The sequence below is a fragment of the Syngnathus leptorhynchus genome, chromosome 18 (genome assembly GCF_054491065.1).
Source record: "Syngnathus leptorhynchus isolate UIUO chromosome 18, UIUO_Slep, whole genome shotgun sequence".
NCBI lineage: Eukaryota > Metazoa > Chordata > Actinopteri > Syngnathiformes > Syngnathidae > Syngnathus > Syngnathus leptorhynchus.
Window position 1 is genome coordinate 2,040,209 of NC_141212.1, and position 16,180 is coordinate 2,056,388.

Here is a 16,180-nt window from a genome sequence, read left to right on the forward strand (position 1 = left end):
TTCTTTAATCATCTGGAATTAAAAAAGTGCTCCACAGTGATGCCAGAAAGAAGCTAATGTACGAGCCACGTGTGGAAAGTAAGCTCGGGCCTGGACTTAATCAAGCCAGCGTGGCCTTTTGGCCTTTTTGCTGTAAAGGTCGTGTCTTTTGCCGCGTGCACGGACCTTCACCGTCCCGCATGACAAACTATCACACGTGCTCCGACAGATTCTGGAAAAATATCTGACAGTCCGCTTGACTTTGGGCCCCGACTAGATCTAATCAGATGTTAATGCGGTCAACAAGCATAGGTGACGTTCACGGGCCAAACTCTTTGTCATCGGCGCATTTATTCCACAAAGACCACCTCGATGAAGAAAAAAAAAAAAGGACTTCAAGGCACTTTTAGTTGACTTAATCAACAGATGTTTTTTTGGTGGTTTTTTTCTGGGCAAGATTGGCTAAATGCAGTCAAAGTGAATCAAATAGCTTGATAAGCTCTGAGCATTGTAAAGTTAAATATCAATATAAAAAAATATGGAGCATAATATAACAAATAGATATTATATATATATATATATATATAAAATAAAAATATAAAAATAAAAAATTCTACATATATATAATATGCAAATATGACGTTTAAAATTTGACATCCTGTCAGAAGTTTTGACAAATTATCCCAGTAAGACTACAGAAACAAGCTTAATTGCCCAGCGGCAGGAGTGACATGGAATATACATGACGTCAACATTTTTGGCTTCATAACAAATGAGATGAATGAAGTATTTTGGCGAGGTAGCCCTTTTCTAACGACAGGACCCTGAGGCCTTTTCTTCTGGTGGAAGATGAACGTGGCCGGTCGCTACCGCCGCTTATTTGAAAGCAACAGCTGCTGGTTGGAAGCTGCCCAACTTGAGCTGCAAATGAATCTCATGACGTAACCATTCAATGGGCGACAAATACGGCGCAGGCTTTTCCACTCGTTTTCCAGCCGACACATCACGGGCAAAGTATTTTTCCCTTTTCGTTTGTTATTTTAACACTGCGAGTCATAAAAAGTGACCGTTGGATGTGAACATCCATTATCAAAGATTTAATCATAAACATATTGAGAAAATCTGTCTGGCGAGACAGTTGCAAGATTTCGATTCTGCAACGATTAATGATTTTTTTTTTTTTGGTCTTAATTCCTCACCATTAAAATTGCGGCCCAGGTCACCTGCATCTGCGCTCAATATGTTCTTTTGGGATATTTAGTTGTGTTTTAACTGCTCCAGTTGGCCCAAGAGGATGTTATGACTCAAGTCTCCCATTGGATCGATTGGAACTCGACAACAAAACCTTGATCAAGCACTGATTGACTCATAAAATGTGTCTCGGATGATGAAATGATTCGTGGTCTTTTCATCGCTGCGCTTTCGGAGGCGCCTTTGATTCCTGAGCTCCTTTTATTCTTCATCTGCATACATTTAAAAACATACGTGGTAATGCTTTCAAAATTCTGATGCAAGTAAATGATCCCAAAAAAAAAAAAAGTCAGATTTCAGACTTCAGTTTATTGCCTATTATGCATGTTCCTTAAATAAGATTGCATATGGACCTGCTGCTCGGGTGCTTGCTTGACAAGAATTTTACAAAGCACATGCCTTTTCTTCCCTCATATACAGACTGCTTTATGTAAAAAAAAAAAATACACAGGGTTTGCGTCAAAGCATTATGTTCATTTGATTAAAGTGGTGTCTTTTTAGTTGTGGCGAGCAAAAAGTCTCTGTTTTAGTTGGCGGGGCGACTGATTGGTTGCCCTCTGTAACAGTGCCCCCCCCCCCCCCCCCCTTCCATCTCCTCCTACCACTTTCCAGGGATGGGCACCCCACATTCATACCAGCCCACGAAAGAATGGGATGTTCTTCTGCCAATCACTCCAAATGTGACAGGCTCCTGTCTGTAGGCACGATAATATCCTAGAGTGGGAGGGTAAAGAATTAGTACCGCCTCCTCAACGTCATTAAATTGCTTCCCATTAAACATCAGTCATCACAAACTCCCAAAGGGCAACGTAGATCATTGCGTTGCAACTAGTCGCAACCAGTCCAAGCAACATCAAGCCAAGCCCGCGAGTGACTCCGTTTGAAATTGTAAAGAAGTCCAACGATGAGCTCATGTTTACCTTGAGCTGAAGGCAGAGTAAGAGAGAGATACGCGGGCCCAGTCCTGCCGTCCCTGTGCGAGTCCACAAACTGACAATGATCTTCTCCTTCTCCCACCGTGTCTCCGATACTGTAGAAAGGCTCTGAGGGATGAAACGCTTTTGTTTATACACATCATCTTGACGGAGCTTGAGTTTTAGCGTGAAAACTAACATCTGTGATGCATCATAGACAAGAAACTAACTAACCAGCACGATTGTTTTGACCCGAATAGATGAAAGTAAGGTATTTGTTATTCGATAGAAAATGTGGATTTAGACATACCTCTAAGACCGTCTCCCATGAAGATCTTGTATCGCAGAGAGTTGCACAAAACCACGCCCACAAATTTCCGGTACCACGTCCGCTTGACGTACTGACTGCCTTTACAGGAACTGTGGGCCGAGTTGTAGCGGAAGGTGAAGGGGATCCAAATTGGCTCTCCGCCTGAAAGAAGAATATACCAAAAAAAAAAAAAAACATTCAATATAACTGTTTATTAGTCAAAATGTAGCAATTTATAAATCCTGGCGTCCCTCAGGGCTCCGTTCTAGAGTTATTGCTTTTTTTTATTTCTACAAAGTATGTTGCGGCCATTTCGTTTTAAGACATATTTTGACTGACAAAAACTAATTTCCAAATAACGTATAGACTCACCAGGCGGTCTTTCAATGAGAAGAGGATCGTCTGAAAGAAACAACATGGAGGACAATGTTAATGTTTTTACCTGATGGATAAACACATCTGTCTCTCCTTGAGGTCAGATGATTTTTTTTTATTTGTGGCAGAATAAATAATCCCGTCGTGACATTTTTATGCCGCCGTGTTGCTCACCTGATTCGGTGACATAGGTGAGCGTATCGCTGACCGGTCCCAACCCAAACACATTCTTGGCCTGGACTTTGAAGTAGTACCTGAAAGAAAACAAAAAGCACAACTCATGAGGGCTTTTCGTGTCATTCTGTTGTGGCTCTGCAAAAGTGAAGCAAATGCTAATGACTCTAGCAGACGACTTTGGTCTGCCCGATTCAGGACTTTGAGGCTGGTTTCCTATTGGTGGAGGATTCAAAGTGGAGCAGATCACTTTGAAGGGAGGCAAAAAGGCGATTAGAAAGTATCCCAACTTCACGGAGGATTTGTTTGTCCATTCACGCAAGTTCCGATCATTTTGGGAGCCAAAAAGCCTGGTTCCAATCACCGCAGCCGCATAACAACAGTGACCGATATATACGGCACCGAAGCGAGAAAGAGGAGGAAAGAAAAAGCAGATGCAGAGAGCGGTGATGTCATGAAAAACCAAATTGGAGCGGGGTGGAAAAAAAAAATCTCAAGCAGAATACAAAAACAAAGGAACTTACGAGAAAATATTTGGAAAAAGAGCCTCAGATGATTCAACCTCTATTATTCCAAAATAACTCAAATGATTTACATTTCTCCTCCATTTGATCTGTTTGCTAACGAGAAAAAAAAATGGGGGAAACTGTTGCGTAGAGTTCTGCTCTTCTTTTCACGATCCGGTTCTGATCGAATTGCCGCGGCAATTATTCACAAACTGTTTTTGTCCCCCGTATTTCGTCAACTGTCGAGGTTCTAAACGACTTATGTTGCATAATTTGTTCATCTAATGAGCAGAACACCATGTGGAAATATATCCGCATTCGAGTGTAGTGTGTGTGTGTGTGTGTGTCTGGAAAGCAGAAGGAGCCTCAAGTATTGGGAAATGCCAAGAGTGTCCCACAGCAGTGGTCCCATGAGTAACTGTAACCAAGTCAGACAGACAGACATGCCAGCTTGGATACATGCTGGTTGCTAGGGAGGAGCTAGACCAACTTTCGGAAAAGTCCACGCTGAAACACAGCTCCATTGTTTTGACTTCTTCAGCAGGTGCTCCGTTCGGCTCTCGGCAGGCCATAAGCGAGACACCTGTGCTTTATCGTCTTTAAATCGACACGATTCACTCTATATTGTCCGATTTAATACCCCCCCCCCCCACGGGTCATTCTGACCCGAGTTGAAAAAAGGAAAGTAGTCGTACATTGACGTGCTACTTCTTAATGTGAGGCAAGCATTGTTTAGCCTCGTGCAAATGGATTTCATCAGCCGATGACATGTTTGTGATGAATATTCAAAACACATTTGTCCGCATGCCACCGTTGACTCCAAATTGAGTCAGATGTTTGGATGATCAGGAAGCTTGGATCAGCATCAAGCTGTTTCCATTTAACAATCGCATCCCCTCATAAAGACAAACAAATCAGTGCCATATAAATGAAGATACAAACAACTATGGGCATATTTTGGACGTTGTGTCACGGTGAGATGGTGTCCTAACAGTCCAAAATCCAGCAGAGCCAAGAAAGAGCACCAGAGGGTGTTCCACTTCATACCAGACTTGATCAATTTAGACAAGATGTTCTCTTACTTGGAAAACAAGAAGTTAGCCATTTTTTATCGGGGTGTTCCAAACTGATCACTTTTACGACCGTATTATTTTTTTGGTGCCAAATTTTGGACGGCTTTAACGAAACCTGACGAAATATTGCAGATGTGTGTTTTGTTGTCGGCCATTTTGTTGTAAGCCTTGTGCCGTGCCTGGTGCTTCGAAAACAAAAAAGTGATTGTTACCTGGAGTTGGGTTTGAGATTCTCCACAGCCAGATGAGTCCCACTGGATACCTTTGAGGACCATCTATTGTTGAGCACGTCGTCATACGAAGCACTGTATACCATGTAGCCTGGAAGCACAAAACAGAATGAGTCCAGTCGGGTCTACCGTTTCAAAAAGAACTTTTCGCCGGTTGGCTTTTCTCCAGGCACTTCCTGTTTTCTTCTTCACGTCACTGGTGCGGTCATGCAGTGAAAACACTCCAATCCGGTACGTGACCTAGAGGTCGTGCACCCTGGAGGAATTCCCTCTAAAGGTTTATCGAAACAACATATGGCAGCGCATCAAACCCAATCTGTTGGATTTTGAGACTTTTATTTTTTATTTTTATTGGAGCCACATCAACACAGCTGACTGTTGACAGCGGGGAATATTTTGAATCTACCCTCCTCTGTCATTTCCTACTTCAACTATGAATGAAATTGACCCCAAAAAAAAAAAAAAACTTCAGAAAAATGTCCTAAATGCTGCACCAGATGATCATTTCATCTTATACTAAGTTGAAAGTAAAGCAAATGATTCACACCAGCGGGAAGGAAACGCTAACGGCTGAAAAGAAAATACCAAATAACCCCCCCCCCCCCCAAAAAGAAAATGTGGCACTGGAGACACTATCTGTTTTCCACATCAAAAGATGGCGGCCCGTCCCACAACATAAGAAGGGGCTCGTGTGTGTCTGCCAAATCAAACATTCGGCGAGTCTTAAAACGTTGCCTCTGATAGTCCCGCGTTTTTCACACACAAACTCCTAATCTTCAATTATTTTTAACCTCCGTGCGTCACAGACTTTTTTTTTGTTTCCCTTGAGAAACGGAATAGACTGAGAAATTCCAACAAACTGCGATAAAGCTTAAGAGCACAAGAAGCCATTTTGTTTGGCGACCATTTTGTTTAGCGGCCAACTATCATTTCTTACCTGAAACCATATCATCCTTCAATGGACGGCCCCAGTCCAGGATGATGAACGAGTGGCAGCCCTCCATGGCGACCACGGTGAGATTATGGGGTTTATTTTTGGGCGGCTGCTTTTGATTGGAGACGCGAGTGTCGTTCTTGATCAGGTCTTCCAGGATGTCAACTTGGAGGTATTCCAGAGCCTCCGTCAGGGAGCACGGAGACCCCGGGTCCTTTTGGATGTAGTTCACGTACGGTGCTGATGGACAGATGGAAATTCAGCAATGAATGATACCATTCATACCAAATCATAGTCGCTGATATTTATATTTCAAAAGGAAAATAATGTCAGGAAAAGCTTGGATCTTGGAAACAGATCCTTTTCATTCCTTTTGAAATGAAACTCCAGTTTTGACTTATATGATCCTAAACCAAGTCCTTCCGTTGCCTCTTTGTTTTCTGAGTTTCGGAGAAGGCCAGCTGGACCTACAGCTGTGAATTCCGAGTTTAACTGGGATTTGGAAGCAACCGCACGAGGCTGGACCACTTCCCACCTCTGCAGATGATTGGGCCGAGAGTCTTCCACGTGTCAGTGTCGACATTCCGCAGCTCTCGCTCTGTGTGTGTGTGTGTGTGTGTGTGTGTATGGGACAGTTTACCACTTCTAATTACAATGATAACAATTTCATTTTTTCTCGGTTTTCGGTGAAATCCTGCAGTTTCCTCATCTTCGTGACGGAAAACTCCCTTTTGAGACTCCGCATCCTCCGCTTGTAATCCAAACATATCTGGCATGTGCGGATAAAATATGACTGGGAAAACTCTTGCAGCAGAGTTCAGATACAAGATCAAATATGTCGAAACATCCGACTCATCCGACACAATTCACTCCGTCGACGTGGACGCAATCGTAAAGGGGATTTACGCAACCTATAAGAATGACAACCTAAGACTCTCCGTTTCATGTTCGTCTGGTCGTTGGCCGTAGAACAAATCACTCGAGATAATGTTAGCTCAAGAGAACAAATGTGACTCGCTTTATTAGTTGTTCGCTTTTTCTCGGTTCAGTGCCCGTTTTTATCGCCGCGCATAATAAGAGAGAATAATAACTTTCAGATGGCGCCATGTGAAAGGAGGTGGTCACATTACTGACCAAAATAAACCATGTCCAAAAGAACAAATGTTGATTTTGGAGCAAATAAGAGCCCTCGTAAATCTCCAGGATAAGGTTGATAAAAGCAAATCTGTCTTCTCGCAGAAAACTGCACGCTGTAATCGACCAGTCTAGTCAATCGATGAGCTAAGTCAAATTTCCAAGTTTCATTTATATAAATGATCACAAATATACCAAAATATTTCAATTGTGTTATGACTATCAGGATTTGGTTCATTAAAACCAAATGAGACCGAAACAATAGCACCAAGGTGAGACCACTAACAGGAAATAACAAAAGAATTAGTTCAGATCAGTGTAGCTGTGATTAAGGACGATTGTTTTGTTTTGGGTAAAAGTCCAGTTTGGGAGATTACAATGCTTATCCCAACAGGGTTTTCATGTTTTGATTGCTCCAAGAGGCATAAATAAAGGCTTATGTTATTTGGATCAACATTCATTTGGCTGGATTTGATTGCATGAATTGTTAATCCATGTTTGGATGAAACTTCTTGAAATGAGTTTTATCAGGAGGGCCAACGTTGAATGAGCTTCAAACATTTCTTATAAATTACCTGTAAATCGCCTCTTCCCACTTTCGTCAAACTCTGCTAAAGGACCTCGACCGGATCTGGTGTCCGGAGTTGGCATCTCTGTCGTGGTGGTGGTGGCGACGGTGGTTGTGGTTGTCGGCGGTGCCGTCGTGGTAGGCAGAGGCGGCGTAGTCTGGAGTACAAAGTCATCTAGCAACAAAAGTTTTTATGAGTATTTGCTAAGAAGTGATTTATACCCAACTCCACAACACGCTGAATCCTTTATAACGTCCACCATGAAGTATGTCAAACACAATGGAGTCATTAGCGGGCAGCTGGATGAGATCATTTTGAATGCAGTTCATTTTCTTAAACCAAAACAAGCGTTATTGATGTGTCATGTTGGTTTTTTTCTGCTCACTTTCTCAGAATGCGTGTGTATGTGAATTCGAATCTAATCAACAAACACATTTAAGGATGGAAAATGTGTGAAGGATTGTTTCCATTTTTATTGCTTCTTGTCATGCGGTACCAGAAAATATTGCGTCGTGATCAACATCAGCGCTTGTTGCATTGATGTGCCCATAATGTTCCAAAGCAAAAGCAAATATTGTAGTAAGAGAGGGGAAATATCAAATGTGCGACCTTGTTCTTTCGACAGCCAAACACCTGCAGTGAAAGAGTGACAGCCAACGACTCACATCGGCCAAAACAACTTGCCTTTGGCTCAGTTTATCCATGCAGATCCAAAATCCGAACCCAAGACTCAATTAGTCAAATATCGGAAGAGAATATATATAACATATCCGTTTGCCAAATGTAGAGTATTTACAAGACTCACCTTCTGAGTAACAGTTTAATACTCCTTCCGAGTCAACCATTAGATCCCCATCTTCATCCATTTTGGCGAAGGAACCTGGTGGACATGTCGGGAATAGTTCTTCAGTGGTGGACTCCGCCGTAGTCCATTCTACGGTGGTGGGTTCCGGTGTAGTGGTTGGAGCTCTGGTGGTGGTGGTAGTGGTGGTCCTGAGGCGAGGCAAGTCCAAGCCAAGCAGCGGTTTTCCTCCAACCATAAGGATCTTCTCTTTGGGGTTGACCACTGGGCGACTATCTCGGCCGTGACCAAACAAAGCCATGCCTTCCTGGTTCAGCAGGGGGCTTCCCAGATGGTCTAGTTGGAAGGAAAGAAGTCATTATACACTGAACCCGATAAGTGTTCTAAAGCAAATTGTGTCATTGAGAATGCGTTACCAAAAATGGTGCGTCCATCCTCGCCAAGTACGACTCTCTTTGGTTGTCCCTGGGAGTCCTGGAGGACTTTTCCATCCTGGTTCATAAGGATCCCCAACTCCAGATCTACCAACTTAATCAACCGCAATGGATGTTAGATGTTAGAATAATAAGATCATGTCTAGTCTCTGGATTTTACCCATTTGTTTCCGTCAGGTCCAGTAATAAGCCTTTGCCCAACAGACTTGCTCGTTCCATGAATGTCTTTATCCAGACGCGGTTGTCCGTTTTGACCTAGACAAGGAGAAGATTTACACAATCATTGTCTTACTCACGGGCTGCCGTGTGACGTCTCAAAACTGTTTCATGCATTTTACCATTTGACTTTACCATTTCCATTGGCGGCTATAGCAGCTCCATTGGGTGTTTTGCCTCTGAGGGTAGGATAGCGACTTCTGCCCCCCTGGCTTCTAAAGCCCTCTCGAGATGAAGACGGTGACAACGATATCGACTGGATTCGACCCTCCGCGATCCCCCCAGTCCTCGTTGGAGTCGAGATTCTGCTTGCGTTGCGATCCGACGTAAACATTGGTCTGAGTCGATTCGAAGAAGAGGAGTGGGTGGATGATGAAGATGAATCAGAACCCAGTCTAGAATCGTGTGTTGATCTGCTGGGAAGCCTGGATCCACCAAACAGTCTGGTTCCAAGATGAGGAGAGCGTATCCTCCCATTCATGCCGATATTAGGACGGCGGTAAGAAGGAGGGACCACGGGCGATGAGCTAGTCCTCGAAGGGTTGTCTCTTGTAGCTACACTCTCATTGTCCTCCGTGTTTCTCTTTGCTTCGGTTGACGTTGTGGCTGGATTCGTTTGGTCCACTGTGGGTTGTGCAACATTTTTATTGACCCCACTGTTTTCTCTCTTCTCAAGGTAGTCCTTTTTATCATAATCGTTATTACTATCGTCGCTTGATTTCGCATTTATAGATAGGCCAGAGTTTGAAGAAGGTGAAGGAGCTGGTGATGTTGGATATCTTGAGTTGCTATCTTCGGAATTTATGCCAGTCAGTGAGGGTTTGTAAGAATTTCCGCCCAGGTCCTCGTTTTTTAGTGAGTCACGAGAAGTGGCAGTTGGGTTTTCACTAGTCTCCTGAATCGAGGAGCCTCCTGCAGAACCTGAGTCCCTACTGGGTGTCCCCTGCAGAATGGGTCTGCCAGCTCCTGTTGAGGATGCAGATCTGCTCCAAGGAGTCCTGCCACCATGTCTGGAAAATGGGACTCTTGTTCCTGAACCCGACCTGGTTAGGAACTTAAATCTCTCCGCAAGGGAAGGACTAATTCTGGTACGAGTTGTTTTAGTAGAAGGACTCTCCTCGTTTTTCTTTTTCTCCTCTTCCCCGGGATCTTCTTTGTAGCTCGGAGTAGGTTCTTCAACTTTGGTTTCCTCTGTGTTTTTGAAATTGCTCTGGTGAAGTATTCCTTCATTTGTTGCCGCATGATCTGGTGATGGATTTGACTTTTCTATGTTCTGTAAAGAGCTCTGTGAATCCCGGTTTGAAGTTGCTATTGGTTGATGTGACGTGGAAGTTAAAATGTTTCTGGCGTTTGTATCTGAAGCTACAGCGCCATTTGATGGGGAGGATGAAACGACTTCCGATTTCTCAGTAGTCGATATCGTTTTGCCATTGATCCTTCCTTCCGAAGATGACCCAACTGCCGCTTCGTTGATAGACTGCTCCGGTAAGGTGGACTGCAATGTGACCTGATTGTGAGTTCTGCTTGGCAAACGTGAAGTCATACCCGGTCTGTAACCGTTGAGCGTTCTGGTTGAATTTCCTCTAAATGGAATTCCTAGGTTCCTTCGGCCATAACCGTTTCGTATACCAAAGCCAGATCCATTGGTCCGGCCTGATGATACAGATCCCTTGCCACGGGGTTCATTGGACATGTCTTTACTCTGAACGTGTGTGGACCCTGTGTCCTTTCTTATGTCCTCTGATTGGGTATTACGCTGGGCTGTGGTAGAAGGTGAAGAAGATGATTTTGGAGGCAATGGCAATGATAAAGAGGTGCCTTCTTTTTGATGGAGCCTGAGCTTTGTGGGTTTTCTTTGCTGTGGATAAACAGACGAGGGTTTAGTTGGGGAGAGTGTAAAAATTTTGAGGCTGGGGGTCTCGGGAGTTGGGGCTTCATCCACTTCACTATAAATATCATCCTCAGATTCAGAGGAAACATCATTGTATGGCTCTTTTGTCTCAGGTTCAGACTCCGTGGTTGTCCTAGCTTCTTCCGGAGAGGAGGTTGTAGGTATTCTCTCATCATCTTCATCCTCCTCCTCCTTGTCCTCTCGAGCTGAGGTTCTGCCTTTGTTTACTCCATTCCTGACTCCGCCTCTTACTGAGGACATGATGCTGTGGTAAGAACGTGTCTGAGAAAGTGGCCGCACCCGTCTACTGACAGGTGCAGAGTTGCGTGGCTGAGTAGCTCCGGTGGTTTCTTCTTCTGGCGCCTCCGTTGATTGGAGCTCCGATTTGTCATTGCTAGCGTCGTTTTTGGAAGGCTTGTAGCTAGTCCTCTGGCTGTCCTTGGTTCTTGAAAACGATGAGACGGCACTGCTGGCTAGTAGAAGGAAAAAAATGGACCTTCAATTGATGATAACACTGGGATACTGTCCACGTTGAGTCATTCTTACATCCAGGCATGACAACACTGAAGGCCTTGCTTAGTGGTCCTTGTCCCCTCCTGTTGGTGGCTTTGATCTTGAAGATGTAGCGATCTCCAGGTGTTAGACCGTCTATGGTCGCTGAGGTGGTGCTGCCTCGGTACGTCATACTTTTCATTCCAAATGGCTTCAGTGCAGGAGCATAAGACAGGATGTACTCTGTGTGGAGGTGGACGATAAACAACTGCTGTGAAGACACGTCCTGGAACTCAGGAGCTAAAGATCATTGCAGTAGATATTAGACTATCTGCTTATACCTCGTATCCTCCCATTGGTCTCTTCAGGAGGATCCCAAGTGGCCGTCACAGCAGTGCCTTTACCCCGTAGCGGTTTGACTTCAAAGTTCTCCGGTGGGCCAGATGGTGCTTGAACAAATGAGTAACACAAGGGCAACAACAGACATGAGGAAAAAAATGTTCCTTGAAGCACTTGAAGCCATAAAATGGACCAGCGTTCTTTAAACGAAGAAAAATATCGCCGCGATATATCGTGTGCTTTCTTTTGACATCGTGCATGGAAGTTGACAGAAAACTCAGCTGGGAGGAAATGCTGACATTGCAGTAAATCAACTTTTGTGCTCCGGTCGACATTGAAAGCCAAGAATAAGCTCATGGGGAATTCTTCAGCGTGCTCCTACCTGACTCGGGGGTCCTCTGATAGACGGATACACTCCACTTGCCATCTTTTTCTCCTTGAGAGATTTTCACGGCAAATTCATACATGCTATCGGCAGACAAGGTGTCTACCATCACTCTCCTCTGGTTGCTCTCTTTGTACTCCCAGCGGGCCGATTCACCCTTCTCCCGGTACCGGACTGTGTAGGACCTTCAACGAGACAGACGGAGCTTAAGCTTCTATTTTTTTTTTTTAATTGCAAGATTCTTAGCTTATTCTTCACCTGAATTCCCCAGATTCAATCTTTCCCATTTCCACAGCAGGGTCAACCCAGGTGATGAGGACTGATTTTGCAGACATGACCCTGACACTGATGTCTTTAGCCTCGTACTCGGGCGGCTCTGCTTAGGACATGATGGATTCAAATCAATGGCAATGAGATGACGACCGACCAATCGGCGCGACGTACCTGGAGGGGTCATTTTTGCTTCCGCATGGTTCGCAGGAGCTCTCTGGCCTTGGGAATTCTGTGCCTGCAGTGACACCACATGAACGGACTCAGATGCTATGAATAGAGAAGGATACCAGGCACGACCAGGGTTTACACGAATGACACTAAAAAAATGGAACCAAAAAAATGCACTCATTATAGTCCTGTCACTGAATTCTACATGTAGCTAAATCCCTCGCCTAGGAAACACTTTGATTGTCTTACTTAATTTTTGCGAGTTACGGTTCCTCTGGTCAGACTGAGGCTTGGTGTGGTGTCTTCTCGCCAGTGAAGATGTTCTCGCCAAGCTCCTCACGGGCTGTCGGGGACCAGTAGAAGACTGAGGGGCCCTCCTCCTGTAGGTCCTGGGGCTTGAAGCACTTTGGCGGTGTGTTGTTCTGTTCACCCGAGCAGCACGCTTCAACATCGTCTGATTTCTCGCCGTAGGATATGTTAACCTGACTGCGCCTGTGACAGAAAACAAAGATGAAAAATAGCAACAGCCTGGAAGTTCTCTCTCTTTGCTTTTCCGCTCACCTGCCCGAACTTGGCTTTGACTTGAAAAAAATGCACTCAAGGTCAATGAGTTCTATTTGAAGCCCCCCGGGGGGGTGTCTTGCATTTCAAAGGGGAAGTAAAAATATGACATATGGCTCTGCGTGATCAATAACCTTGAGTTTTGCATCCTTCTCAGCATGTAACCAAACTTGGATGTCAAGTACCATTGTTTTCCCCCCCACCCTCCTGGGCCTCACTTGGCTTGTCAAGTTTATAGTGCATTTTAGGTTCATGCAGAAATGTGAATACGCCTTCCTTTTTGTGAGTGATATGGTGCTAAATGCGCCAAATGGCTAATATGGCTAAAGGTTACTTTTCCATATTGGCATATTGGTTACCTGTTGATGTGTTGCTGACTGGTGCGCTGCTCAGCACAGCAAAGCCATCAAGCTTTACCCATTCAGGATCTAAAAATAAAAATATAGATTTGGAAAATTATATACAGTGGACCCCCACCTATTTATGGCTCGCTATTCACTATTCCATTTTTTCCCCCCCCTAAATGAATCTAACTTTTGTGAGACATCATCACTTTCCTTGACAAGTGTTTTTTTTTTCCCAACACAACTTTCCCCTTTTTGTTTTATTTTTCCAGAAATCGATTCCACTCCGCCTCTCCTTCTGTTGGCTTGCTCGTAATAAGTCGCAAATGTGTCTTTGATGTTTCCAACAGTAGCTGGCCAGACACATTTATGATGCGAAGGCTAGCGGTGCGTGTTATTTACGACGCTGCCGAGGAAATAACACAAGGAAGGTGTGTGTGTGTGTGTGTGGGGGGGGGGGGGGGGTCTTACCGACATCCTCTACTAAGGGAGCACGACTCTCCTTGCCCACTCGGGTGTAGCGATGAGTCCTCAATGGCCTGTTAAAGCGCTCCACCGGCTTTCCGTCCAGATGGATGGAAGGCTCCCAGCTCTCCCTCAGGCTTTTGACCAATGAAGTGGCTTTGCCATGATGCGTCCGCAAGGGCTTCTCCGCTGCAATACAAATCAGCCATGCGTCCAATTTTAGTTGACAGAGATGAAGCTGCGGAGGAGACGCCATCCCTCGGGTCAAAGCAGGCATGTCAAAACTTTGGAAACACCATGGTGAGGTTTGAACAAGAGCACCTCTCACCTTGCCACCAAAAAATTCCAAACGCCGACCCCGCTGCAAGACCTTAACAACTGTACCCTTGACCCTAATAACTCAACTTAACTAGCCCATCACTAGCTAGGCCCACCCGTGATCTGCCATTGAGTGTCTTCCCTCACTCCTGACCCCAAATGAACCCAAGTGAAAAATAAAATTCATCTTTGAAAATGTCCTCTGTAACCACTCCCACCGCGGCGCAGCCCTCCCTCTTGCAGAGAAAACCAACTCGGGCTTGTCTTTTAACTTAACTGACCTGTCGAATTCCAAGGATTTGACTCCGATTAATTTTATTTTCACTTTTAAAGCCCTTCAAAATTAATGTTTGAACTTAGCTAAGTGGTTTAATGACATCATTGCTGCGGTAACAGGTGTGCATTATTTGTGAAATATTTTGGAGCGTTGCCCTGACGTGACATCATGACACAAGACATGTCACTGCTGGCATTTGGCTTTTGGCCAGTCGAGGCGCAGGTGCTTGGAGATCATTGAGCTCATTTCAATTTTTCTCCGTCAAAACACAATATAAGGCGCTAAAAATTCCTCATTGTGGAAAAGTCTCCTGAGAAAAGCTCCCGCAAAATTCCAGCATGTTAAGAGGGGCAGGGAAATTAAATTCCACTGGCTTGCAAGGACATGATCGCCCCCCCCCCCCCCCCCACTCACTCTTCTCCGTCTCACTTACTCTCCCTCTTTCCACAAGGAGGTGAGCTGACATGACCCAAATACACTACGCCTCTGTTCTCCTGTTGCCAAGGTGTCCGGATCCACCCAGCAGTCCACAAAATGACTTGATAAATATGACGCTGACAACCCGATGACATGTGAATAGAGAAAGTCAATGAGCAGCACTCGCAACTACTGTAAAAAAATGCTCGAGGGGGGAGGCGTGTAACTGACCTGTGATTACATTAAGGAGCTCCCCAAAGTCATTCGTCAGTAAGAAACTAAATGGACCCCAAAAAAAAAAAGAGGAGGGCTGCTGAGGAGTGAAGAGGAATGTAAACTTGGAAAAATGTTCCCTTGGTCACCTATCCAAGTCTGCTGCTTTGGAGATTTATTTTCTCATGACTGTTGTTACAACGATAATTTCAAGGATGTTTTCGTAGTGAATCATATCAGACCGTAGACACCAAAGCATTTGCTGCAGTCAACTTTTAGGAAAGTGGAAGTTGGGAATTTAAGGAAATAAATTATCAATTGGCAACATCTCTGGACTGTCCGTTGGGTAACTATATGCCAATTGTAAAAAATGGTCATATAATTTTTGCTATCAGTATGCATACTCCGACAATGAAACCTTCACTGCCACCTAGTGTGATGGATGAGCAATTACATTTTATTCTAGTACCAAAAAAAAACCAAGCATGCACAGCCCACTATCTAAACGTCATCTGTAAAGTTAATGACAAAGCCTTACAAAAAAATTAAAATAACAGTAAAAAGTAATGAAAGACACTGACAACAACAAATTTACAAAATTGCTATTTTTCCCCCTCATAAAAAAAATTCCAAAACAATATTTAAGATGAATCCACTCAGCATCAAGCCACCCCAACCACACCTACTCTGCAGCCTTTTCTCCATGCTTTCATTGGCACGAAGCAAAAAGTAATATGACGACAGAAGATCCTTGTTACGTGGGATTGGTAGAAATCAGCATTTACCTGTCCACCCGCATCCAGGTGTGCAGAAAGCCACAAAGAAGGCCAGGAGCGTGCTACTTGCGCACAGAGCCATGCTGCGTGTGGCGCACAGTTGCAGCAGAGGCGCGGCAACCGACAAGGAGCCAAGGGGGCTGGGACTCAATGACCCTCCTCCAAAGTCTCCACATTGGGGTGGGGCGGCTCACACGCTTGTTAAACCAGACACTTTAGAGATGTTTGCTGCCACTTGATGGTGATAGACTCCGTTTTAGGGATGCCACACGGGCTCGATCCACTACTCGGATCAAACTGGGAGCGAAGGGAATTGCAGTTTTTATTTGTCCACTAGATGGCGAGCTAAGCCACGTTTTA

General features: G+C 44.5%; 2 protein-coding genes across 5 annotated transcripts in view; one reads left to right on the plus strand and one right to left on the minus strand.

Annotated features, from left to right (window-relative positions):
• The window catches only part of otofa (otoferlin a), a 43,773-nt gene that overhangs the window by 5,380 nt on the left and 22,213 nt on the right, over positions 1-16,180 (plus strand). The window lies entirely within an intron of this gene.
• On the minus strand, positions 1,810-15,920 carry fndc1 (fibronectin type III domain containing 1). 3 transcript variants are annotated; one of them, XM_085938193.1, is made up of 22 exons: positions 15,830-15,920; positions 13,826-14,008; positions 13,370-13,438; positions 12,699-12,941; positions 12,453-12,548; positions 12,267-12,384; positions 12,006-12,193; positions 11,626-11,733; positions 11,339-11,527; positions 10,164-11,265; positions 9,037-10,109; positions 8,846-8,940; positions 8,668-8,779; positions 8,255-8,587; positions 7,456-7,623; positions 5,750-5,986; positions 4,795-4,903; positions 3,004-3,083; positions 2,827-2,856; positions 2,455-2,616; positions 2,151-2,273; positions 1,810-1,944 (listed from the first exon to the last, which is right to left on the minus strand). In XM_085938193.1, the coding sequence occupies exons 1-22, from the start codon at positions 15,900-15,902 to the stop codon at positions 1,829-1,831; spliced, it is 5,007 nt and encodes a 1,668-aa protein (XP_085794319.1). In that variant the 5' UTR covers positions 15,903-15,920; the 3' UTR covers positions 1,810-1,828. The 3 variants fall into 3 exon arrangements, with proteins under 3 accessions (XP_085794319.1, XP_085794317.1, XP_085794318.1); XM_085938191.1 differs by having other exon boundaries at positions 9,037-11,265; positions 15,830-15,902; XM_085938192.1 differs by having other exon boundaries at positions 9,037-11,265; positions 12,267-12,387; positions 15,830-15,902.

Bases quoted from the DNA above. Each gene is read 5' to 3' on its own strand.
- fndc1 (XM_085938192.1), bottom strand. From the start codon at position 15,902: ATGGCTCTGTGCGCAAGTAGCACGCTCCTGGCCTTCTTTGTGGCTTTC. The intron at 8,780-8,845 runs GTAAAATCCAGA...CGGTTGATTAAG, and splicing joins GACCTGACGGAAACAAATGG to TTGGTAGATCTGGAGTTGGG. The intron at 2,274-2,454 runs GTATGTCTAAAT...TTCATCCCTCAG, and splicing joins CATGGGAGACGGTCTTAGAG to AGCCTTTCTACAGTATCGGA.